The sequence below is a fragment of the Drosophila melanogaster genome, chromosome 2L (assembly GCF_000001215.4).
Source record: "Drosophila melanogaster chromosome 2L".
Taxonomy (NCBI): domain Eukaryota; kingdom Metazoa; phylum Arthropoda; class Insecta; order Diptera; family Drosophilidae; genus Drosophila; species Drosophila melanogaster.
The window spans coordinates 18,633,153-18,657,854 of NT_033779.5; the positions used below are offsets into that span (position 1 = coordinate 18,633,153).

The 24,702-nt window shown below is 40.4% G+C and overlaps 2 protein-coding genes across 5 annotated transcripts in view, besides 1 other annotated feature; one reads left to right on the forward strand and one right to left on the reverse strand.

The window, feature by feature from the left end:
* Positions 1 to 24,702, forward strand: part of MESR3 (Misexpression suppressor of ras 3) — a 44,521-nt gene that overhangs the window by 15,897 nt on the left and 3,922 nt on the right. For 3 of the 4 annotated variants that reach the window (NM_078873.4, NM_001273612.2, NM_001273613.2), the window contains one exon: positions 16,446 to 16,475. The exons of the other annotated variant lie outside the window; for it this stretch is intronic. In NM_078873.4, the coding sequence (NP_523597.2) occupies positions 16,473 to 16,475 (3 nt within the window). In that variant the 5' untranslated portion in view covers positions 16,446 to 16,472. The remainder of the gene's footprint in view (positions 1 to 16,445; positions 16,476 to 24,702) is intronic. 4 annotated transcript variants of the gene reach the window in all.
* Positions 516 to 5,238: a mobile genetic element.
* Cyp310a1 (Cytochrome P450 310a1) lies at positions 17,906 to 19,858 on the reverse strand. Its single transcript, NM_136047.4, has 6 exons — positions 19,305 to 19,858; positions 19,129 to 19,245; positions 18,886 to 19,067; positions 18,603 to 18,833; positions 18,274 to 18,543; positions 17,906 to 18,209 (listed from the first exon to the last, which is right to left on the reverse strand). The coding sequence occupies exons 1-6, from the start codon at positions 19,790 to 19,792 to the stop codon at positions 18,019 to 18,021; spliced, it is 1,479 nt and encodes a 492-aa protein (NP_609891.1). The 5' UTR covers positions 19,793 to 19,858; the 3' UTR covers positions 17,906 to 18,018.

Here is a 24,702-nt window from a genome sequence, read left to right on the forward strand (position 1 = left end):
CCTTTTGTTATTCTCTGGCATTTAATTTATTTATTTTACGCTTTACGAACTTTTATTTCGCCCATCATTTATTAAATTTCACGCTTTGGGAATGAGCAAGATTAATTAAGCGTTTAATCTTTGATTTATGGAGCTCCAATGTATTTATTTTGGGTGGTCGCTTTTAGCCAGCGGCATTGTAATCATAGAAGGGTTATTATTTAAACATGGTATTTATTCAGAATTTCTGTTTGCTCAAAATTATAAACAAAAACCAACAATTCAGCAAATCCAAACATCGTATAGATGTGCGTCTGTTTTTTTTTGCGAAACCCAATTTATTCAAGCTTAATATGGCAGTCAGACAGGCCTAAAATTGAATTATGAGACGCGTGCCTATTCGAACACCACAGGAATTTCTGAAATTTAAACTCTTTGTCGATTTATTGCGCTTTAAATAAAATAGGATAGAAATAGTAGATATCAGCGTGTATTTTTTTTTTTTTTTTTGAATTTAAAGTAACCAAGCCAATTTGTTTTTTTTTTTTTTTTTTTTTTAATTTTTATTATTTATTGAATCTTCCCTTTGTGTTAAGAGACTAACAATAAGTGTTCAAATCTTAATCTAACTTAATTAACTTTCACTTAGTGATAGTTTTTTTTTTTCATTAATGCCCTAATAAGTTTATTGCTGGGCTGGGAGGTCGTTGCGGTGCAGCCGGCTTTGACTGCATACTCGGATTAGTTTTCTTGCGAGGGGATTTGTATGGGTGGTCAGCTTTTCGTTATACTTCGTTTTTTTCTCAGCTATTACTTCGATTACTAATTTGATTTTTAGGTCTCTGTGTATGTTTTCGTTTCGAAGGTACCACGGCGCTCCAGTGATAATTCTCAGAATTCTTGACTGTGCTCGCTGAATAATGTCTATGTTACTTCTGGATGCGTTGCCCCACAGCTCGGAGCCATAAGTCCAGATAGGTTTTAAGACGGAGTTGTATAGAAGAGCTTTGAACTCCAGACTAAGTGGAGAGCGAGCATTTATGAGCCAGTGGAGGTTCCTTGCTTTAAGTTTAAGATGTTTCGATTTGGCTTCTATATGTTTGCGCCAAGTGAGCCGCCTGTCCAGATGAACTCCCAGATATGTTACCTCGTCGGCTTGTGGAATGCATATGTTATTCAAGACCAGTGGTGGGCATGTTTGTTTGTTTAAGGTAAAGGTAACCTGCTTGCATTTTTGAACATTTATTGAAATTCTCCAGTCGGCAAGCCATCGTTCTACAGATGTTAAGTGTCGGGATAGGAGTGCCGTGGCTTTTATTGGGCATTTCGAGCGACTGAGTATCGCGGTATCATCAGCGAACGTGGAGGTTGTTAGATTGTAGTCTATGGGGAAATCCGCCGTATACAGGGTGTATAAGATTGGACCCAGTACACTGCCTTGCGGCACTCCAGCTTCGATTGCGCAATCGCGTGAAGTGCTTGTATCGCATCTTATTGCAAACACTCTGTTATATAGGTATGACTTCAGTAGCTTATGTGTGTTTTGGGGCAACAGCTTGATTATTTTAAACAAAAGTCCATCGAGCCACACTCTGTCAAATGCCTGCGCGACGTCTAGAAAAATGGCTGTGCAGTATTCTCGATGTTCAAAAGCAGTACGAATTTCTGACGTGATTCGGTTGACCTGTTCGATGGTTCCATGTTTTTCTCTAAAGCCAAATTGATGTGTTGGAAGTGTGTTGTTTATTCTAAGATGAGGGCTAATCCGAAGGAGTAGCATTTTTTCAAACAGCTTTGAAAGACATGTTAGTAAGCTTATCGGTCTATATGATGATGGCTGCGTTTTATCTTTTCCTGGCTTTGGAATCATTACTATGGTCGACTTTTTCCATTTTTGAGGGAAGTATCCAAGCTTGGCGATTGCGTTGAACAACAGGCAGATGTGAAGAATAGCACACTTTGGGAGTTCAATGAGCATTCTTGGAGTTATTAGGTCGTAGCCAGGCGATTTTCTTGGGTTCAGTTGCTCTTTGATAACCTTTGCTAGTTCACATGGTCGGAATTCAAAGGGTTCTTGAGGATCTAGATTGGCTGCTATTAAAGGAGGGAGAATAAATGTGTTGGTAGAGGGATTTGGTCGGAATACATTTTGTAAATGGTCAGCGAAAGCACTGGCTCTTTCTTCATCACTTCGAAACCAGGTGCCAGAGGGACTTCGGAGTGGCATAATTGGCGCTATTGGAGTCTTTAGGTTTCTGTGAGCTCTCCAAAGAGGGTACTTAGTGCTGGTGGGAGAGAGTTGCTCGATATATGAACGTTGGCTGTTTTTTTCCTCTTGTTTGAGAGCATTGGTAAGCCTGCGTGTGGCTATCTTAAGCATGTGCTTAGTAATTGGTGATCTATTAGACTGCCAATCCCTTCGTAGGCGTCGTTTATCTAATACCAGCCGCTCGATTTCGCGATTAGTTTTGATGTAGTTTGGTTTTGCATACGTCACTGGCGGGGTTGAAGCCTTTGCAGCCGAAACTAAAATGTTTTCAAGAGTTTCCGTTGACTTGTCTATATCCTCCTTTGTAGATAATGCCGTCGTTAGTTCTATGTGTGAACAGACATACTTTTGATACCTTGGCCAGTTTGTTCTAAAATTTGTGAGTCTATACGGTGGGTCGACGATGTGGGGGCGAGTTAGCATATTTAGAAAAACAGGTGAGTGATCTGATGATAAATCTGCTAGTGCTTCGGCGGTGACCATGTTGCGGGGGACATGTTTAGTAATTGCAAAATCGATCAGGTCTGGGATTTTTCTTGGGTCTGCTGGCCAGTATGTAGGCTTACCCGGGGATACATAGTCTAGCTTGTTTTCTGGCTTCGTAAGCGCATTGTACAATTGCTTACCCTTTGGCGACACAAGTCGAGATCCCCAATGGGTGTGCTTGGCGTTATAGTCACCCGCTGCGATGAACCTGTCACCTAGTGTGTTAAAGAATTCCATGAATTGATCCTCAGAGATTGGAAAGCGCGGTGGGCAGTAGACTGCGGCTAGAGTCGTTGAACCATTGTTGAGTTGTAAGGCTATGGACGTAGATTGTAAGTAGTTTTTGTCAAAATTGTTTAAGTGGTGGTGTTTTATGCGATTTCTGATGAGTATTCCAGTGCCTCCATGAGCTTTACCATCTGGATGATTTGTACCATAGAACAAGTATCCTGGTATATGAAAATTGTTTTTATTTGTGAGGTGCGTTTCTGATAGTAGCATTACGTCGATGTTTTTTTCGTAAATGAACTGTGTGAGCTCTTGTGTATGCCGTGAAACGCCATTTGCGTTCCACAGAGATATCCGTAGGGAAGCCATTATGGGGATTTTGAAGATACAAGAAGTTGAATCAGGATATTTTGGTTTTTCATGAGCTCTTGCAAAGTATTTTGCATGAACGTCATGAAGTCTTTCATGCTTTGCTGTAGGGATAGCATCATAGCTTCGATGCCACTTTGTTGTGTTTGTTGGATGTTTGTCGGTGTATGTTCGGAATGAGCAGTTCTTGTCGGTGGGGCGGGCACTTCTAGTCCGGATTTTAGGGCGCTAGCGAAAGAAATTGTTGGAGTAGTGCTTGGGACAGTTAGGGGTGGTTGAAAAATCGGTTGCGGAGAGTAGAAATTGACTTTGTTGTATGTATGTGCTGTGGCAATACGTTTGTTTAGGCGGCTCTTCAATTCTTTGTACACCACACAGCCTCTGTAGTTTGCAGTATGTTTTTCCCCGCAGTTACTGCATTTCTTCACAGACTTATCGTCCTTGTTTTTGGGGCAGTTTGCGGTAGTATGAGGTTCGCTACAGACAACACATACGGACTTAAGGGTGCAGTATGCCTTGGTGTGGCCGTATTCTTGGCAATTAGTACATTGAACTGGATTGATACGTTTGTGCGGCTCCTCCACGGTGATCCTCCGATGTAGCAAGTACTGTAAATTGTATATTGGGTGCACTTCGTTTTTCTTTAGTGCCTGGAGCTCTGGTTCGAGTTCTATTTTGAATAGTGGCTGCGGAACTTTGTCTTTGTTTAAAATATTAATAGCTGTCTTTGCAGAAAAGTTTTTGGCCTTCAGAGCCTCAATTATCTCAGCTGGTGTCACTGTTGCTTCAATGCCCTTAAGTACTACCTGTAGCCCTTTGCAACTTTTTAATTGGTATGTGTAGTAGTTTTTACCAGCATCATTTAGGTATTTAGTCACTATACGGTGGTCTGCTTCTGTTTGGATCTGTAGTTTTATTTCATGAATATTTCCTTTTTTAAGTGGGATAATGTGGAACTTGCTGTCACCAATCAAAGCAACGAGTTTATTTACAAGTGCATTTGTACTTTGTTCTCGTATGAAAATTGGTGGAGGCCTGGTCTTTTTTGGTTCCCCTACCGTTTTTTCGTTGGGTTGTTCGGTCGCAGAATCAGCCAAGATAGCATATCGGTTTGAATTATTTACTGCAGAGTTTTCATTGCCGTTGTTGGTTCGATTGATTTTGGGTTGATTACCTGCCTTATTGTTTTGAGGGCTGAGCTTTCTCTTGATTTGGATGTAGCGATCCATGCCAGTCTGCACAGTCGAAATCGACTTCTGCTTTTGTTTTGATTCTTCTTTACGTGCATTATTGTTGTTGCAAACGGTCAGTGCTGCTGAATTATTTACAGCTGGCACAGCGATAATTAGTTGGGCCGCTGACGAAGTTGATGTTGTGGCAGTTGCCAGTGAGGTCACTGCACTCGTTATTGCAGTGTTACAGTTACCCGGGACGGTCGTTTGGCGCTGCGAGAGGAGCGGGGTAGGAGAGGCGGTCTCTTCGCTCCACGACTTGTGAGCCGAAGCAGGCAGAGAGGGAGAGCAAGAACGCGGTCTGTCGTTCGCTGAGGGCAAAAGTTTCGAGTTAGTTGAAGGTGAGGGTGCTCGATCACCGATTTGCGGTGAGACGAAAGAAAAGTATGCATTGTTGCGTTGTAAAGAGAGCCGGCGCTCGTCTTGTTCACATTGTCGCTGAGAACGTATGTCGTTTTGATTCATTGTTCTAAGTCCACATATAACAATTACCAGAACAATATGGAATAATTATTTATTTTAGTAAATAATTACTATAGTCAATAATTGTTAGTTGTGCAAACTGCACTTTACACTTTGTGTTTAACTTTCACTATACTGTTGTAGTTTTTAGAACTTGCTATTCGTAGCTTGAAAGAAACACGTCTCCACCCGAAGACTGTGGAATGCCGAATGACCGAATTCATTTTTAAATAAGATTCCAGGAAAGTTCTTTCATATTTGCCACATTACCTATCACTAATATATTTTTTGAGTTAATTAAGGGTGCGCAATTTTCTGCGTATTTCCCATTTTTTTCGTGATTTAAAAAGCAATGCAACATTCATTTTTCAGATACCCACTGACAGGTGCAATCCATACCACAGCATTGCTTTAGTTCGGTCTGGTTTTTTGTTCGACTTTTGTAAAGCTTGCCGCAAAAATGCGTTTAGGCCACCTCAATGCAATCGGGTGTAGTTTTTTTTTTTGCAAAAACAAAAAAAATACAGTTGCGTAGCTTGGCTAAGCCCACAAGGCGGCGATGAACAGATATCGAAAATTGGGTTAAGCAACCTGTAGTGGCCAGGTGTATCTGTCACCAGATCCACTTCCATTATTTTTCTGTTTCGCTTTTTGCCCAATGAAAATGAAAGCCAGGCCTCGGTAATCAAGAATACAAGTGGGTCGAAGATTTTCGCCGGAGCGTGAAAGTGAAAAGTGTGGAAAAGCTGACCGACTGCTGATGACTACACTTACTTTTGAGCCCCAGTGGCCCCATCTCATTACACCTAATTTGTTTATTTTGTTTTGCCGTTAGGTTAGGTGTCAACGTGGGAGAATCACTAGGTGCGTCGGAAAAGTTTAATGTTTGCATACAGAGAGAGAAAATCTTAGTTATATTTTAACTTTATGTATAAAATGGGACATAATTTGTAGATAAATTGATAAAATGCCCAAGAAAAAGGCAATATAACTGCAAGCACCTTAACACCTTAGTGATACGTATAGCCATATAGTTTCTCCATATGCCCTCTTGGCTTTCCATGTTTATTTCCCCCATAAGGATCGACTTGCTCATTTGCATGACAAGCTGTCGGAAGCCGGCGCTCAATTCACGCAACATGCCCCAAAACACGATTCGACTATGAGTATGCACATGTATCTGTATCTACATATGTATACTGATATTTGCTCGGATCGGCTGCTTAGGCTTTGAGAGACAAATCACTTTTACCTGTTTGCGTCTGTCGTCTGCCACTTGGGTTACATATCATCCGCAGATACTGGGTCTATAAGTGGTGGTCAGTTTGGGCGGTGTCCCTGGTTTTTTCTGGCTTTCTACCCCAACCAGTTTGTTGGATTTTCTGTACGTGTCTTTTATTTTTTTTCCCGCAAATTTATTGGCAATAATCATTTGGAGCTTATACAAATTGCATGAACAAGGCGAAAGCCGTCCACTCGAATGGGCCTTATATATTATTTGCCCATATCTATATCTTTGATCGCTTCTATGCACATTTCTGTGTAGAGGCGTTGTCCCAACTTTGGTCGAATGAACCTTAATTAAAGCCGAGATTGGCCGCTGCGGCACGATTTTCTTTCGAAATTGAACCCCATTGTTCAGCCGGGCTATCAGGCTATCATTAGATTTGGCCTATACCATTACTGTTCAGATTATGGACGAAAAATGCGTTGGCCGTTAATGTCGAGCCCAATTTAAATGACGTGAAATTAAAGCGAAAATTATTTTCATTGCAAGTGCTTCAGCTTTTTGCGGAGAAATTTTTATTACTTTTCAAATAAAACTAAAATTGTTATGGCTTAAAACGAATTATGCATTTCCCGGCAGGAAAGTAACTTTGTCACCATCAGAAGTCAAGTTTGTAACAGAAGCTTGGTGCTCAATAGAAACTTTGAAATGACCGAGAGAAATGCTGGCAATAAAAAAGTTGCTCAAAGGAGGCTATATTTATTTATTAATAGACCTGGCGGCAGCCTGTCTCTTTAATACAGGACGACAACTAAACTGTTTGCTATTAAAGCCAGCTCAGCATGAAGCATAGTTTTTCCAACGCCATTTTTTACAGCATTTGGGGGGCAAAATCAAAGTGTAATAAACGACAGTTGCCATGGCAGCAATAGCAAATATTCAGCAACTGATGGGGAGTCTATTGTTTAAGCGATGTCAATATGAAAAACGCATAAATCTTGTCTGTGGTTGTTGGGGCAGCCAAAACGGGAGGGCCTTCAAAAATGAATTCGCATTTGTTCTACTTATTTGCATAGATTGGGAGTTGACGTGGACAAATAAATTTCGGTGTTCCATATTCGGGGCATGTCACGTGATTTGCCGAAAGTCAAACTCAATTTCAGTGCTTTCGTCACGAAACTTTTATTCCCCCTACACCATACATATATCATGGCAACATCAATAGAATAGGGGCTTGGCTGGTTTTTTGGCGTTGGCAAGTAACTCGAAACTCGTTTTGTTCTTTCTTATCGGTTAAGTTGCTTGATTGGAATGCGGTTCGATGGGCTCCTTGTTTCGATAAATCTCACAACAGAGTTTTTAATTATTTCTGGAGAGTGTTGGCCAAAAAGGAAAGGAATGTTTTCCGCCGCTATTGAGTTATGCGTTGCGATGCTGGTGAAAAAGAAAAAACGGAAACTTGTTTTAGGCCTTGCGAACAGGAAACACGCGTCTGGAATCAGGTTTTCTTCGATGATAATGATTTTTGGCGTGGCAGGTGGACGAGAACTTGTTCTCCTGTTCACACAAGCCTGCTAAAAGGAAAGTTCAACGTTGGTCGGCAACAAAAATGATTTTCACACACGCATAATAAATGTTAATTCGGCATTTGCAAAACAAACATTCAGCGGAATGACCTTAGTAAAATGTGAATTCGCACTCTGCAATTCGACTCACGTTTCTGGGCTTCGAGCCCTTGAGCACAAGTCCATATAATGTCTATATAATCCCGAGCCACCAAATACGAAAACAAGTGCGAGCATGACATTTAAAATTTGACCAACACTTTTCAATTGTTCCCATGAATCGCATGCTAATTAGGAATTGGCGGAATGATTGATGGATGGCCGTTCGGATTGACACGGGGGGCTTAGCCGACTTACAAACATTTGGCCAACTGCCCAATACAGTTAAGTTCACACCCGCACACCCCAAGACAATTGGTCTTCGAGTTGGTTTTCCAATGGTCGGCAAAATGTTTTCGGCATTCGGCGTTTTTAAGTTTTTAAGTTTCGCTTTCAACAATTTGAAGGTCTAGCTGAAGAAGCAGAAAAATTTAAGTTAATTGTACTTGGATGGGCTATTGTGCGACTTGCATTGTCTGATTTAAAAGCATTTCTTATATTGTGTTATAATTTTGTATGTTAGTCTTATTGTCGCTGACAGCGAAGGCCACACAATGAGATCTTCTTAAATTTTATGGGGGCTGGTAAAAGAAAGTTATTTTTGAACTTAGCCAAAGGCGTAGCCTTGCTGGTGATTAAGGGGGATTTTACTGAATCAAGTAGTGAGTTTTATTCAATTTCCTAAAGCTAAAGATCCAATATGGCTTGGTCAAAAATTCAGAGCCTGAGTCAAAGTTACAAAATGAAGTTTCTTTGCCATATTACCCGTAACAGATTATTACCATGGCATTAAATTTATTTGTGTCTTAATTAAATTATAATTTCGCAGGGCAAGACTCCCCCTTTCTACGATTTGAGTATAAATTTACCCCCGGCGTGGGTGTAGCTAATTGTTTGTGGTTTCTTCTATAAAATTTAAATAAACTCAAACGCATAGCGTGAATAATTGGACAAAGACAACAAATCAAAGAAAGAGTTGGCCGGCGAAAAAAAAGGTGTCCAAGACCATAAAACATAATGTTTGGACTTGACTTTCACTCTTCTGCGAACATTGATCTCCAAAGTCAGTGGTGGTAAAATTCAGAAGGTAAAACCGCAGAGATCACAGTGACCGCTGGCTATGGAATTTCACTTTTGTTTTCGATACGACGAACAAATTTGATTTTGACGACTTTGATTAACATAGATTTCATTCGACTTTAATTCGGTCTTAATTGGACATCGTACAGCGACACGTCCAGCAATTTAGCCAGTTCATCAATCAGTCAATCAATCAATCGCACACAATCATTGTCAAATGAAATTGGTTTCCGTTTCGTGCCGTTTTATGAGTTTTTTGAATCCTCCGCCAGCTGCAATTAGTGGCAAATTTGTAGCCAGTTTACAGTGCTGATGGCAAAAAGTGGGGGTAAGTGCTGTTGACTGAAATATCCATCCATAGAGACACCCTTTCGACTTCCGAACTTTTTGGCCAACAAACTTCTTCGCTCGTCTCGCAAAGTCCCCACAATCAAGGCGATGTTAATTTTACATATTGCAACATTTTACGTTGCCTTGCCTTTGGATTGTCTCTCGACTTGGCTCACAAACTCATTACAATAGCTATGGCTGCACAAATGTGAACAGTCAGCTCCCAGACGAACTCCCCGCATCCCGTCTCATTGTAATGGCAAAACTTCGTTGATGCTCTCAGAGATGCCAACAGATAAAATGTATCTTTAACTAGTTTAGGTACAAATAAAAAGGTTTGAAACAAAAATTTTCTTATTGCTCAACTGCTTCTAGGGAAACCCGATTGGTCTGGACTCCAATTGTTCTGAATATAAGATATGCAGATATTTTTTAAGATCAGTTTAAGATCGGTCAAATTTCATATCTTATTCTGGATAACTAAAATCACATTGAAGTTAATATACCCGATTAATGCTCACCACTGACTCCTTTCGTTCCGCCGTTTGTTGCATTCACCGCGTTGACAACAAATGGCACTAAATTTTTGCCATTGCATAATAAACTCTCGACGATGCCGCGCTGATGACGCTGCCATGCCAGTGCAGATGAAGGGTTCACCGTAGCCAGTGGGGGGCTTCACTGTACTTCAGTCGAGTTGGGCAACAACAGAGACAATAACTTTTCTTATGATGCCATTTTTCACGTGGAAAACTTGAGCCGTCTGCTGTGAGAAATTGCGGTGGATGGGTTGTGGAAAAGTCAGAAGTATGGGGGAAAATTGGTTAGGAAGTAGCAAGGATATTTTGGGATAAATCTCAGAGCACTTCCTTTTTGGATGGCTTGATTGATTTTGAAGAACGGATTTGGCCGTGGATAAATTGGATTTTTCAATCGATTTAAATGCAATCTGAGGAGTGACAACTTTGAAGAGGGTATTGTTTTTTATAACACCACCTACTCACCTTTTGTTTTCACTTGTTAATGTGGTTAACAATTTTTATGTGTTTACACCAAGTTGTAATTGTAAAACCCGCAACCCTTGATCATTTCACGCCCGATTCCCGATTAGGTAAACCATTTCCGCAGCTTTAAGTTGGCAAACTTCTATAATAAACTTGCCCGGCAAATATATTTAACGAAACTTCCAGTTTTCACTTGTGACCGCAGAAGCTACAATCACATTTCCCCCCTTCAATATACATCACTGCACTTGAACACAAGCCAAGTTAAAGTTTTTGGTGGAGGAACAAGTAAATTTCCCAAGAATGTTGGGAGCGTATAACCAAGTTAACATTGTGCTTGGGTGTAAATGGGCCGAAACGGAACAAGTCGTATATTAACCAAACTAACTATATAAGCATGTACTTCCTCAGCTTCCTGTCAGAGTACAGTCAAACTTTTGAGACTAAATACGTTATATGTTCGTTAACACAGTAAATGTTAAATGTTCATAAAATACATTGTCACAATGTGAATATAATTCAATGCTTGCAAATTGTCACTCCTTAAAGTCAGTTTCCCACGAAGAAGCCCTACTGTAGTCAGTTCTGAATAAGTTCTTGTCCGGAACTGTGGTTGTGCAGGAATAGGACGAAGATGGCAGCGGTTGTTTGTGGGCGAGAGTACTTCAAGTTAACCTCTAATTGCCATTGCCCCAAGTGCACCGAGCGGCAATATGCTGCTCATTTGTGTGCCCCTCCGTTGGCCATCCAGTCCATGCGACCGCACTGTGCCCCTTCCACAGGCTAATCAAATGTTACATGCAACGTTGGAGCAGTTTTTATTGTACTTCGCCGCCGGGCAGCAAACAGTAGTAGCAACAGCGGATCCCTTCAGTAACCACCCATCAGACCCTTCAAACGCCCCGTCACATACTTATACCTTTTTCTATATATAGAGGGAGAATGGAACCTGAGGTTGTCATTTGGCCGCCTTTGTTGAGGGCAGAGTGTGTTTGTGTGTGTGTTTTAACCCCATTGATCTGATGATGACTAGCCCAAAGGCAATCCTGGCCCTTCAGCGAGATTCTAACAATTGGTTATGCTTGCTACTAAGGGTATATTAAATTATTATTATTAAGATGTAACTATTGCCCCAAATATCAAATAAATATTAGGCATGAGGAATTAAAGTAATGTTTAATTTTCTAATCTATCTTCTAACAAATTTTAATGTGTGATTATGAAATGATTGAAATGAAAATAATGACTTTGTTTACAGCACATATTTTTAACGATTTTTATACATTTCAGCACAATAAAAAGTCAAATTTTTTCAGAACGTTTTCAAAGCTAATAAATTTTTTTCCAAATTAGGGTATCCTAACTTCATTTTCCCTAAATAAATTGCATCCCCTTTGTGCTTTTGTGTCCCCTTAATGCATATATGTATGTACGTAAACCTTAACTTTATTTACGTGCTTGATTAGAAGTAGGGAGCTAGACCAGCCCGTTGGGGTCTCTCAGTTTTGTGTTGTTTAGCGACGCTATCAATCTGATGTTCCCACATGCCCCATAGCCCCGGGCCAGTGCGCCACGCCCCTCGATTGGCCCCAAAAACCCCGCCCTAAAGCCATGTTAATACCCTTTGGCGTCACTGTTATGAGTCGGCGAGAGTGGGCAGGTTTTCCTTATCATTGTGCAAGCGAAAACTTAATTGAACGGCATTTGACATAGTTTAAGGCGATGGCACCATAAACATTGTACCCACATTTGCCCCTTTCGGATTAGATGGAAAATTGACTTTGTTGCCGTTCGGAAAATTAGTTTCACTTGTGAATTGCGCATCATTTGGCGACGGCATTACACATCGTGTGACATCGAAACCCAGAAAAAAGCCCAGGGCATAAAGCTACGCCAGATTATGCTGCATGTCGAGAAGGAGATGACTCCCAATCTCGTGTCCCATGTTCCTGCTCCCCAATTCCCGGATTCCTCTGCGAGCCAAATGTCACGCCAAACCATGCAACGGCAACAAATGCAACAACTTCAGCGGTTCAAGCTGCTTTCCACTGATTGCGAAAATCATGCCGACAAGAAAAAACTTCGAGGGTCTTGGAAGTAGACTTTGGGATACCCCTTTGGTAACTTCGGACTTTATAGAAACCAATTGTAACGTTGCACATTATATTTGAAATACTTAGTATCTCACAAAGGTTAGGAGGATTAATTTTAACACAATGGTAGATTTACGAACTTTTCTGAAAAGTCCTTATACTTTCCTGCACTGTTGCATACCCTATACCAAAAAGAGTTGCCAGAATGTGGCATGTGACAGGGCGCTGAAGAAGAGCTTGAGCTCCCCCCTACCAACCAACCATCCAATGGTTCCCACTTCTGCAGCTGCATCTGCAACCAACTGCAGTCGCCGGGTCTCGAAAGCTTCGCAATTTGCAATCCACAGCAGCAGGGACCCGCATCTTCCATCTCCCATCCAGAGTGAAATTTTGTCAATGCATCTGGATGTGGCTTAGGGTTATCACGGAGTCACGGAGTGGGAGGAGTCAGGCATTGAGTTATGAGTCGCAGCAGTGAAGTAAATTAGAGAAGGCAACGAAGGAGTTTCGAATATTTCCAGCCAAAGGATCAGCTGCAGAGCTGTGGGCAATAGATATAGATACATGCATGTTGCAACCGGAATTAGGTAGTCAAAGGTTCATCCGGTTCATGAAGAGATGAGCCGCTGGAGGAGCCAATTTGATGACTAGCCTGGATTTTATGGAGTTAACTTCGGCAGCTTAACCTAAAAGAGAGACTATTTTAGTAGGAAAAGGAGTTTATGTTTTACAGGATAATGCTTTCAGCAGGAGACGGATATTTGGAAAGTTAGAACAGCTGCAGCGAACACTTACTGCGATTAGAAAGTACAATTCAGCAGGGTTAATCCTGGGAATTGTACAACAACTTGTGTAAAATATGTTAGACTTTAAAGGAAGGCTTTAAACATTTTACACCTATACGCAAACCTATGCTTCTGGGCCATCCGGTGTGGCATTGTCATAATTTAGCTCACCTATAATTTGATTTATATTCGATCATAAATTAAATAACTTCGTGCGCAAATGTGCATGTTCATTTGGATTACATTTGGCACATTTGCAGTTGATGCACGCGCCTAATGGTAATTAATTAGGCATTTAATTTAATTATGAGTGCAAATTGCGCACAGGTCACAGCATCCGCTAATTTCTGGTTAAATGCAATGGAAGTGATTATGGCTCGGCAAATGTTTTGTTCACCGCTCTGGGGCTTTAAAATGTAAACCAAAACTTCCACAATTTCAATACATAATTTACACCTGCGCGTATTGTTTAAAATTCTGAGGGGGCGGAGTGCTGTTTCGCATTAAAGTGAATGATATGAATTTCAATTTGCGGAAAGGAAACTCACGGATGGCGATTCCATTATGTATGTATGTACATCCCAGATTCCGTATGCACTCATTCCAAGTGACAAACTTGGCAAACTTGGGCAATTTCCGCTCCACGGAAATGTGCACAATTTAATTTTGGCCTGCGGTGGCAGGGGTTTGCTCATTTTTTCCCCCGTTTTTCTTTTTCTTCAAGGAACATCTTTTGGTCTAGCCGAGCAGAAGCTTAGTTAATATCTTCATCTGCGTATCTCTCCGCGGAGTTGATAATTTTCTGCTTGAGTGTGTTGCAGACTTCCCCACAGTTGCTGTTGCTTTTAATTAGAATTAGCAACTCGCTTGTCGTGGCCACAAAAATGGTATGTTGTATGTACTCACACATGACTGCCATTCAGTTTGGAACCCAAAGTGAGCAAGAAGTTTCCATATACAGCTCCCCCTTTCTGGGCTTAAGATAATTTTTCAGCCGTGAAAACATAAATTCAAGTTGTTTTTATTACCACACGCACATTCACGCACGTATTTCTCCTTTCCTCCTTTATCCCCCCGAAATAAACTTTGTATATCCAAAATTTTCTTGGAATATTAACAACACTCGTGGCTTTGATTTATCGCGATAAGCGGATGTTGTTGTTTGCCGTTGCTTCCCATTGTTTGTGGGGCGTGGGGCGGTGGGTGGTTTATGGTGGGTGGTGCTGCTGAGATTTTGATTTTGTCAGGCCCCATATATATGCAGATTGATTTTGGGGCTTTAATTAAGTTATCTAGTTTGGCATTTTGATAAATGCTCTCGACGCTTCGTTACGCCGGGTAATTGAAAGTGAAGGCTAAATGATTTTGGCCATTAGGAAGGTTGCGCTTCTGGCAAGGGTAAACCGAAACTTAAAATCGAGATTCTATTTTAAGGTTAACTAAGTTTAATGCAGTTAACTATTTGTATAAAAATTGAATTGAATGTAAGATAAAGAGAATATGCAGTGCCACCCACAAGACCCAAGTTGGACGCACTATTTAAGCACCCGCCCAAAATGACAGACCCATAAATTAATTAAGAGTCGGAAACAGATAAAAATATGGTGCAAAGAAGACGAAGCAGCCGACAAAAAAAAAAGAAAAGAAACAGATATGAAAAGAGGCAGACAAACAAATTACACATGCGACTGGTGGCCGCGACAGTTTGGCTGACAATAATTAAAGCAACTACACACAGCCGCCAATAGCAACAACAAACAGCTGCACGCAAACACCAGCGGCATCCTCAAACATCCTCCACTCTCTCCTCGGAACAAAGATGATCTATATATGAATGATGTGGATGCACCTACATACATACGTACATATATATATGTGTATATGTATGTGCAGTTTGAAGGGCGGCAGGCGGATGCAGCACGCAGGCATCATGCAACTCCATGCGGCAATTATGTGAATGCAACGCACACAAATTGAAAAAGTAAACCAACTGAATCAGCAGACAGTGTGGCCTCTTTAAAACGAACTAAGCGTTTAGAGTTGTAGTGTAAAGTAACCAGGCATGGATAAAAAATAATTGTAAAGCTTTAAAACAGTTGTTCTTTATTCATACTAAATACAATATCATTTTATTTCATTCTCACAAAATGGATATTTCTATTTTTTAAGTGTAGAAGAAGTAACACTGTTAAGTAAGCCGAATAACTGCTTTTCTGAAATTCCCCCATATTCTTTATACTTCAAACTCTTGGTGATCATAATCTTCATACATGACAACTAACACCCTTGCCAGCTTTAATTGTTAAACAAATATTCATAAAAAAAACAAGAAAGAGAGAGAGAGAGAGAGAGCACAATTAAAGGCCAAACATTTACTTGGTTTTATTACTGCCGACCTCCGAGGTCGTCGGTTACTTTATCTTCTTTTTCGGGGCAAAGTTGGGCGAATTCTGTTGTAAGGGGAAGGGGGAGGAGGGTGAAGAGGTTTCATAAATATATGCTCATGAGATGACCGCCACTTAAATTGTTTTCTTAGCCATGCAAGTGGGAAAGTTTTTGGACGAGAAAAGTTCTCATCCAATTAGCGAAGATAATTGCAGTTGTCAAAAAAAGCAGAACAAATTTCTGAAATTAAAGGCGGTCTAATTATTAAAGAAAATAAAGACCATGAGAAAAAATGTGCAGCCTTTTTTTTAGTAAAATTGGCAATTTTGTCAGTATTTTTTTCATTTTAAACACATTTTTATATAATTTACGTAACTTCGCTCAGCTATTGAAAACTGTTTTATATCAAAGCTAAAATAATAGCCCTATTATTTATGAGAGCCTCTTTGTTGTTTAAATAAATTTCCGTTTTTATTATGCAAATATTTGGCATATTTGTGGGCTTAAATTGAACGATACAAAACGCTCAAGTCTCTGTTTGTCTAGCGCATAACAAATAATTCCCCCTAGTTAAGCCAGTTAAATGCTTTTAAAGTGATTTTACCCAAGCAGTCTAGAGTGTTGCACAACTTTGCCTGGACAAAAACAATAAAAGCCAAGCCAAAAGTCATATGTCAGAAAGGCTAATTAAAGGTGACAGCAGCGATCTGATGCTTGTTCATAACAAATGTATCTCAAACATTGTTCAATTGCAATCTGGTTTTATTTTGCCATCAAAAGTTCAATGGCACAGCTCTATAAATGTGCACTTGATTAATCATTGCCATTTTCGTTTCTCTATCTCCTTGCAGTTAAACCCGAAAACGGATCTTGAAATTATGGTAAGTTAATAAGCCTAATTGGACAACAACTTTACATGGAAATTAGCAGTACACGGAGCCTATCCCCTGGGTGAAATAAATCATAATTTATGCTAGGAGAAAAGAAAATTGTACACTCCTCGCTATGTATAATTTATGCACAACTTTTAAAACTGGAATTGTGCGGTTTTTCGGGCGAGGCTGGCGCTTTGAGCTCTTAATGTGGAATGAGTAATGTTAAAATGTAACCAGGACAATGGCAGCCAAGATTGCGCCAAAGGGAGTTGCCACCGAATCTCCATCGCCAGCTTCCATCTTCCATGCTCCATCTAATGCAATTTATATTCGACACTTGGCTCGCCTGTTGCGAACTGGGTCAAAACATGTGAAGAGCCCCACTTGCTCCTGTTGTCGTAGTTGTGCCACTGGATTTTATCATCCTATTCCGGCTGGGGCTTTAAATTGTCCATGGGCTCGTGCAACCCCTGTTCGTTTGATTGAATTTCAATTTTCAATTTTAATACTTCGACCAGAGCAGGAGTCGTAAAGTTTGCCATTGATTTCGGACTCTTTCCAGGTCATTTGTCCCGGAAAGCTTAGCCTCAGCTCGGGCTCAATTAGTTTGATGGCGCTTCTTCCTTTTTGGTTGCTTTGGCTTGGCTGGCCGGCCAAAAAGTTTTCATTAATGTAAAACACTTTACGCACTCATTAGAGTCATTTGTTTGTGACATCTCTATCTCGCATTCCGTTTCCCCGGTCCGGTCTGTGGATGATAAATGTGTCCATAATGCGGCCTAATTGCGGCATCATTAGAGGCGCCTTTCGGCCCTGATTGCCACTCCTACGAACATACTCGAACTGGATTGGTACACTGGGGGAAAATAAATTAGTGGCAAAAGTAATGGTGATTTCTATGTGGAGCTATTTGTGAAAGGAACTTCGGTCTATTGATTTAAAGCTACATTAGATTGTTTTTGTGCTGTGATTTAATTTCCTGGCAATTTTTTTTCTCGAAGTGTTGGGCAGGCAAATTGAGTACTTGAAGTGGACAAACGGACTTGACTTAAGCTTACATATTTCGGCAGACTATTGGTATCCAGGCGGCTGTCATGTTGGATTGGCAACAAAGCAAATCAAATTTAATGATAAACTCGAATGAAAGCACATGTCTTTTCCGCCCGAGATGATATCTGCCATCTATGCCATCCCCCCTTATCTATCTCACTCTCTAGAATCGGGTCTTTATATCCGTGTTGGCGTAAACAACAACAACGGGGGCACATAGGAATGACTAATTTAATGCGTCGAGTTTGGCGTTGTGTAACGTTACTTATACGCACCGTGAGCGCCGGGACCTTTTGGCATTTTGCAAAGTTAACGAAGCGAACGAAGCAAACACGACCAGACATATACAAAAACAACAGCAGCAACAAGGACGAGAAGGGGAAACTGTGACCATAATATACTGAATTTTATTTATAGCATAATTTCAGGTGTCGCGCACACACGACAAAGTGTTGGAAAAAATGCTCAAATTAAAGAACTTAACTTAGCTTAACTTAGTTTAGCTGTAAAATTTCGTGTTTATTTCGCGTCTCTTCAATTTGACTTTCAGCCCATCCTTTGTGTGTATAAAAGGAGCTGGCCGGTGGGAAACTTTAAGGGTCTTCACCTGGTTCGCATCCAATTCCAAATGAAAGTTTTGGAGTAATTTGATCAGGGCCACTTTAATTACCAACTTTGCAAAGTTCTGTCCTGTAATTACGATGAGAAAAATATTGTCTGAACATTGCTAAAATAATTTGAATCCTATACGTACCCACACACTGCGATCCCCCAATGCCAAATCCTATAAAAACATTGCTCTTTGTCTTGTCTTCACATTGGCCCACATCGTTGGCAGTTTGCAGAAATCGAAGTGGCTTGTATTTCATAGGCTCACTGAAGTATTTTTCATCTCGGTGCATAGCCAGTAGAGGCACCATCAAAGTCTTTCCCTCATCAATTGTGAATTTTGAATTGGGTAGCGAATAACTTTTGCGGCAAACACGTTCAATAATGGGTAGAGGTGGATATTTGCGAAGAGTTTCTGTAAAATTGTTAGACAGATGTCAAAATCACTCAAACATTTCTAAAAATTAAACATACCTTTCAAGCACATGTCCATATACCTAAGACCATTAAGCTCTTCAAATTTGAGCTGACCATTTTCATTGCTTAGCTCCTTTATTTCCGCTCTCAGTTTTTCCACTATTAAAGGTTCTTGCAGGATTTCCAAGAGAGTGAAGGTTACAGTTGAAGCTACTGCATCTAGAGATACTTTCAAGAGATCCTCGGCAACTTTGGCCAAGCGTTTGATGGACAACAGTTTGTCTGCATCTAGAAATAACGAATTAGTACAGCTTTTCACAATGCAAACTTCAAAACTTACCATTAATCGGTTCTAGTTGCCATTTATCGCCGCTAACTTCGTTGCCATTTCTAAATCTGACTAGTAGTTGTAGAATATCTTTACGTATCAGTCCATGATCTTCTCGTAGTTCAACGCTTTGTTTAATGAGATCTCTTAAGCGGTAGGTATATGAAGATTTCTGCGGCAGGCGACCCAAAGTGCTGAAGTTAGAATGGAAATGTAGGAATGCTTCAAGTTGGAATTCCCATTATGTGTACTTACAAGGATTGTATCGAGGCCTGACTATGGCTCAGGTAGCTGGTCAAGATATGATCCTCGTGCTCAAAGTTATTAATGTCCAAGCCGTAAATCAGATTGGCAATTATGTTGACGGAATAACTAAGAGGGAAAAGAATATTAACACCGTTTATGCCGAGAAGACTTGTGCCTCTTCTTACACTCTGAGTTTTTGCTGGATATCCACTTCCTGTGGACATCCTTGGCCTTGCCTGTCCAGCAAATGGTGAATTAAATGATCACCCACTTTCTGGACCTGCCCGAACATCTCGGACAATCGTTTGGTGCCAAACATGGGCGCCAGTTTCTCCAGCAAATTGAACCTGCGATAACCCGAGATATAGTCCCACTTCAGTTCGCTGAAGTGTCCATTTGATTGCTGCAGAATCGTCTGGGCTAGCTCCACATTTCGCACCAGAAGGACAGGCCTGAAGAAGCAGTAGATGCCCAGAAGCCGATCCTTGCCCGACTGGTAGGCCTCACAGATGGCCTCCACGTGTCGGAACTCCCGTCTGTAGGCCTTTTGCAGGAAACTCCACGTAATGCCGGCCTTTTCCGAGGGGAATCCCCTGCGTCGCCAGTGGCTGTAAATGTGCCGCACCGAGAGGAATACCGCCGAATATAGCAGAATAGGCAACAGCAGCCACATTATGTTGATGATGTTGCGACTTCGAAGTGCCCTGACAGACTGTTGCCTGAAGTCTGGAAAACTAAAGCCGATTCTCTGAAGACGTCTGCCCCGATGCAGATAATTACTGTGAGTTGGCAGCCCCTGTGCGGATGATAGCGATAATGATAATGGTATTGATAATGATGAAGATGCCAAACGAAATCGAAAGTCGCGATCGAATCACCGCTCTTCTCGTCTGGCAACTGGCAACAACTGCCAGTCAATCTTGTCTGACCAAAATAACAAAACCGAAATTCGAACAGAATCGGGAGGAAAAAATCGAAAAAAAAAATTCCGGGCATACTATCACATCTCACATTCGCCTTCAGTTATCTCCCTGTTTCTCTTTATGGCTGTTCTGAGCGGCCTGATAGTAATTTATACAGCCCCTGGGCTGTACCATGTTATTATCAAAGTCTGGAGCAAGTTTTTGTACCCAAAAAATACCCATTATGCGAAGGTATCTATCAGGCTATTAGCTCAACATGATAGATATATTGACATCTGTCAAATAATTCAAAAATTCTAAGCAAACTACAAGACAAGGCGCTGCACTTAAAAACATTTTAGCAAATGAAATGTGTTTTAAATACTCATCAAATTAATGGGCATTAACCAGTCCAAACTACATACTTGTGGTCATTCTTTGGTTCCTAAGTTGAAGATGCAGCTATCTGCATTACTTTTGTCGTTTTACGTTCCCATCTGACAAATGTATTCTGATTTATTATATCTGTTGATAAGAATATTTACTATTTTAAAATCGCAACGTCATCGGCGTCGCTTCAATGGATTTCGATGGGAAGCATTATCAATGGATCTTAGGGCAATGATTTCCAATGCGGTTACGCATCTCCGGGTGGAACAAAAGATGAGCACCTGACAACAGATTCCTCATTCGCAAGGATAGGTAACGTGAACTTGAAGTCTTTAGTAAAAGAGTGCCTAATTTATACATGTTTATAGATATGCAAATCCCTGACAAATCATGGTTTTTAAAAAAGGAAATAGTCAATCAATGAAAGCCCACAAGCTAACCACTCCCATGGACTCACTTCCCACCGTTTATTGTTTGTAATTTAAGACTTCAGTTACCACGTTGGGAGCCAGGCTTTCATAACGATTGGTGTGTCAATCAGTCATTAATTCCATTGCGCATAACGCAGTCTCTCTTTTTGCCATGGCTTTATCGAGCAGTTAGAGTTTTAGCCAGGTTGCCTCGAAAGTGTCAGTTTCAATGCCTAACCAAGTGAATCAAGGCAATTTGCCATCATCCACTCACTTCACTCCTCGGCGACAAGGGGAAGTTGTTAATCACGCCCATTGCATGCCAAAGTTGAAAAAAATGTAAATTGTGTAAAAAGGGTAGCAAAAAAGAGGCTAAAATGCATTGCAGTTGCTGCTGTTGTCGCACCGGAGGCAATTTTCCACAGCAATGGAGCAAAGTGGGATCCTACAGGTAACCACTTGTTGCTGCTCCACATAATTGACGTGGCCTGTGGGAATTTGATTTAAATGAGCCCGTGTATCTGCTCGCATATAAATTTATGTATCCGACCCGAAGTCGTTCTACATAATTTCCCACAACTATGTTGCAGTTTGGGTCGCAAGTTCAATGGGTGGGCAATTCGATGGGTCCTTTTCAATTGAGTGTTTGCCAAAAGCAATTTCAATATTTCCTTATTGGGTTGGCAGACTCCAGTCGATGGCTTTTGCCAACTCATGACAGCAACAGCTTGCTGCCGTGGCTCATCAGCAACGTGGCTTGCAGCGGCATCAGCCGCAGCAGCAGCAACAGTCGCAGCCGCAACAGCAGCAAGTCATGCCACAAATTGAATGAAGTTGCCAAATACAAGTACGTACAGGAGGGCTTTTTTTGTTTGAGGCAATTGAATGACTTGGCAGATCTTGGAGGTGCACAAAATATTGCAAGAAAATAATTATTTAAGCCTGGCAAGAATATTCTGACGACTTTTTACCAAACGTCACGGTGATTTCATGCACAATGGGCTTCAAATTAAAGGTTTAAAATTTAAACAGAAACATGAATACGCGTAATTACAGACTAAACTCGATGAAACTATGATTTCATCGTTTAATAGTTTATGGAAATAAATTAAATCGTTATTAACCCATCCAATATCTTCCATTATATTATTAAATTATTGAGCTCATTACTTTAAAAATCAACCAACCTGAACTATAATAAAAACCATCAATAAGTGCATTAGCGCCATTTGAATTCTGCAGAAAAAATGTTAAGCAGCTTATTCGGATTTTGATTTCTTACTAGCTTTTTTGTGAACCTTTTTTATTGTTGATATATTGTCATATCCGCCCCCTCAAGCTCATATTTATTGGCTTTTAGTCATCCAAGTGAACTAATGTTTAAAAATGCCTGTGATTCATAATGTTCACGTACACGAAGTCATGAAACATTTGTTTTACATTAAGTCATAAAGCGTTTGTTTTGCATTATTGCCAACAGACACGTGTCAATTCACTTCCATTTGCTGTTCGTTTTCCCACAAATAAAATCTAATTATTCCACGACTCGTTGAAATAAAGCTGTAGTATATATTTCCCCACCCAAATACACCGGCTTGCTGTGCGTTTTTCCACCGAATTATTACGTAAATATTGTGTTTGCCATTTCAATTTGGTCATAAATCAAAACTTGTTCCCCAGAGCGCAATGAAATTTGAGTGAGAACCATAATGCATGTAGAGAAATGAAGCATAAATATACAAAATACATTGGGAAATCTAAACAAGAGTTTTGAATATACATTTCGTAATGTAAAGTTACATTTCTGTTTTAGATATTTGTTCCTTCAATGACTTAGATCATATATTTTTGGTGATCATATATTTTTTTTTGTTTTAAGACTTTTATTAATTATATCTACTTTCGAAAGCGTATTTATTTCATCCAAGTGCAGATACGACGTAAACGAAACTTGTTAGTCACTTGAAGGCAATAGTCTGGCGCCCCTTTCACCGCCCCTCTCCATCGTTTTGCGAAAATTTCCTTGAACAATGGCAAAGCTTTGTATGACAGTTTGTTGTTCTCGTCAACGGCGAAGTTCATGAACAAATGCTAAAAAGCGAACAGGAAAATAGTATATGCTCGCTTTTATATATTTACATGCAAATTACTCATTCAGCAGATGAGTGCAACGGGCGGGGAAGATGAGATCTGCGTTTGAGTGATAAATTTGCATGTTTATGCGAAAAAATATTCGGTTGTTGTGATGAAAATTTTCCGTTTTTCATGTGTTAGCAACGCAGGGAATGTAGAAACTCGCGATTTGCGACCACGTCAACTTATCTCCATCGTCTGCGTTCGAAATTGAAGATTGGCTTCCAGCGAAGCAGAAGAATGATGAGATATGTCATCAGAATGAGGCGTGTAAATTTGGGTTTTAATAACAAATTCAATTTGACTTGAAGCAGTTTTTGATCCACATACGTGCGCACTGCGCAGCAATAGCGATAATTGCTTGTCCTCGGGAAAAAGGAAAGGAGCCAGCAAAATGAGAGGTCAGGCGAGACGAGAGGCTTTGTGCATTTTAATTGAATTTTTCCCCGCATTTTCCTGCTACTCATGCTAGCCGCTATATGTAGGTATATGTATATGTTGAATTATTTTGTTTGCCGCCGACCGTCACAGAAAAAATTAAATCACAGCACGTTTGCTCTTACGCGCTGCCACTCCTGCGCGGATGCACTTGAGTGGGTTTCCATAAAGCGCAGGTCAGGGGAAAACAAACTGGAAACGAATCAGAAATTAACATAAAGGCCTCAAAGCCAACCAACCAACCTGCATCTGTTGCTCATTTCTTTGTTGTTCCATTTTCCGTTTTTTTTTAAGCTGGGCATTGTTAGGCAGCCACGCCCACCGCCCCGCTAACGGTTTCAATTGTAGTACATGCACGGCAATTTGTTTGATTTCTCTCTGACTCTGCTGACATGTCCAACATTTTCACTGACCTGTCCCACGATGAAAAGCCTTGGAGATGTGTGGGATTTTCCAGCCATCTCCAGCACGCAGAGGAAAATCATGTCGATTCTTACTTTTTCCCTATAATTCCAAGTTTTACATCGCTGGTTTCTAGAGAAAGCCGTTTCTGGTGCTTAATAATCTATTAGAAATTTTTACTAATTCTTATGTTTTTTGCCTGCTTTCCATTTTTCCGGTGTAGGCGTCTATTGACATCTAAAATTACATTTTGGCCATACAAATCCTCGCAATGCCTTGCCCCACCCACCTTTGATTTATTTCGTTTATTTCTTATGCCTGTCAATTTCAAACATTTGTCAACTGACACAAATAAAGTGAAATATGAAATTTTGTGACAGTTCTTCTTCACCAAAAATCCCCCGGGGATTTGGTTAGATTCCCTCGCTTGACCTGCAAATGATTTTTGATATTTTAACCGAGTTTTGTTTTTGGTTTTAAGACCGTTTCATTTATTGGTTCGTTTTATATTAGCTCAAACTGTAAGTAAAGCTTATGTTGCCATTTTCATTTATTTATGCCAGCCTAAGCTGTACTATTTTTCCCACATGAAAATTTGAATTCATATCAACAATTTCTCTTACCCATTTTCCACAAATTAAAATGAATTGGGCAATTTGTATGGGCATATACATATAGTATGATTGCCATAAATAATAGATTGCTTTTATTTTTCTTCCTTTCTCATGTTGGTTTTTGCCGATTATTAGCTTAAAGTAGACACGAGGCTATTAATAAAATCCGAAATCATGGCAAACGGGTAGAACGAAAATTACGCATACGCCGCGTGGTACGATACAAACTTGACATTGAACTTGCCGCTTTCCGTTCGATATTCCGAAGGCCATTCGAGGATTGGTGGCGACAGT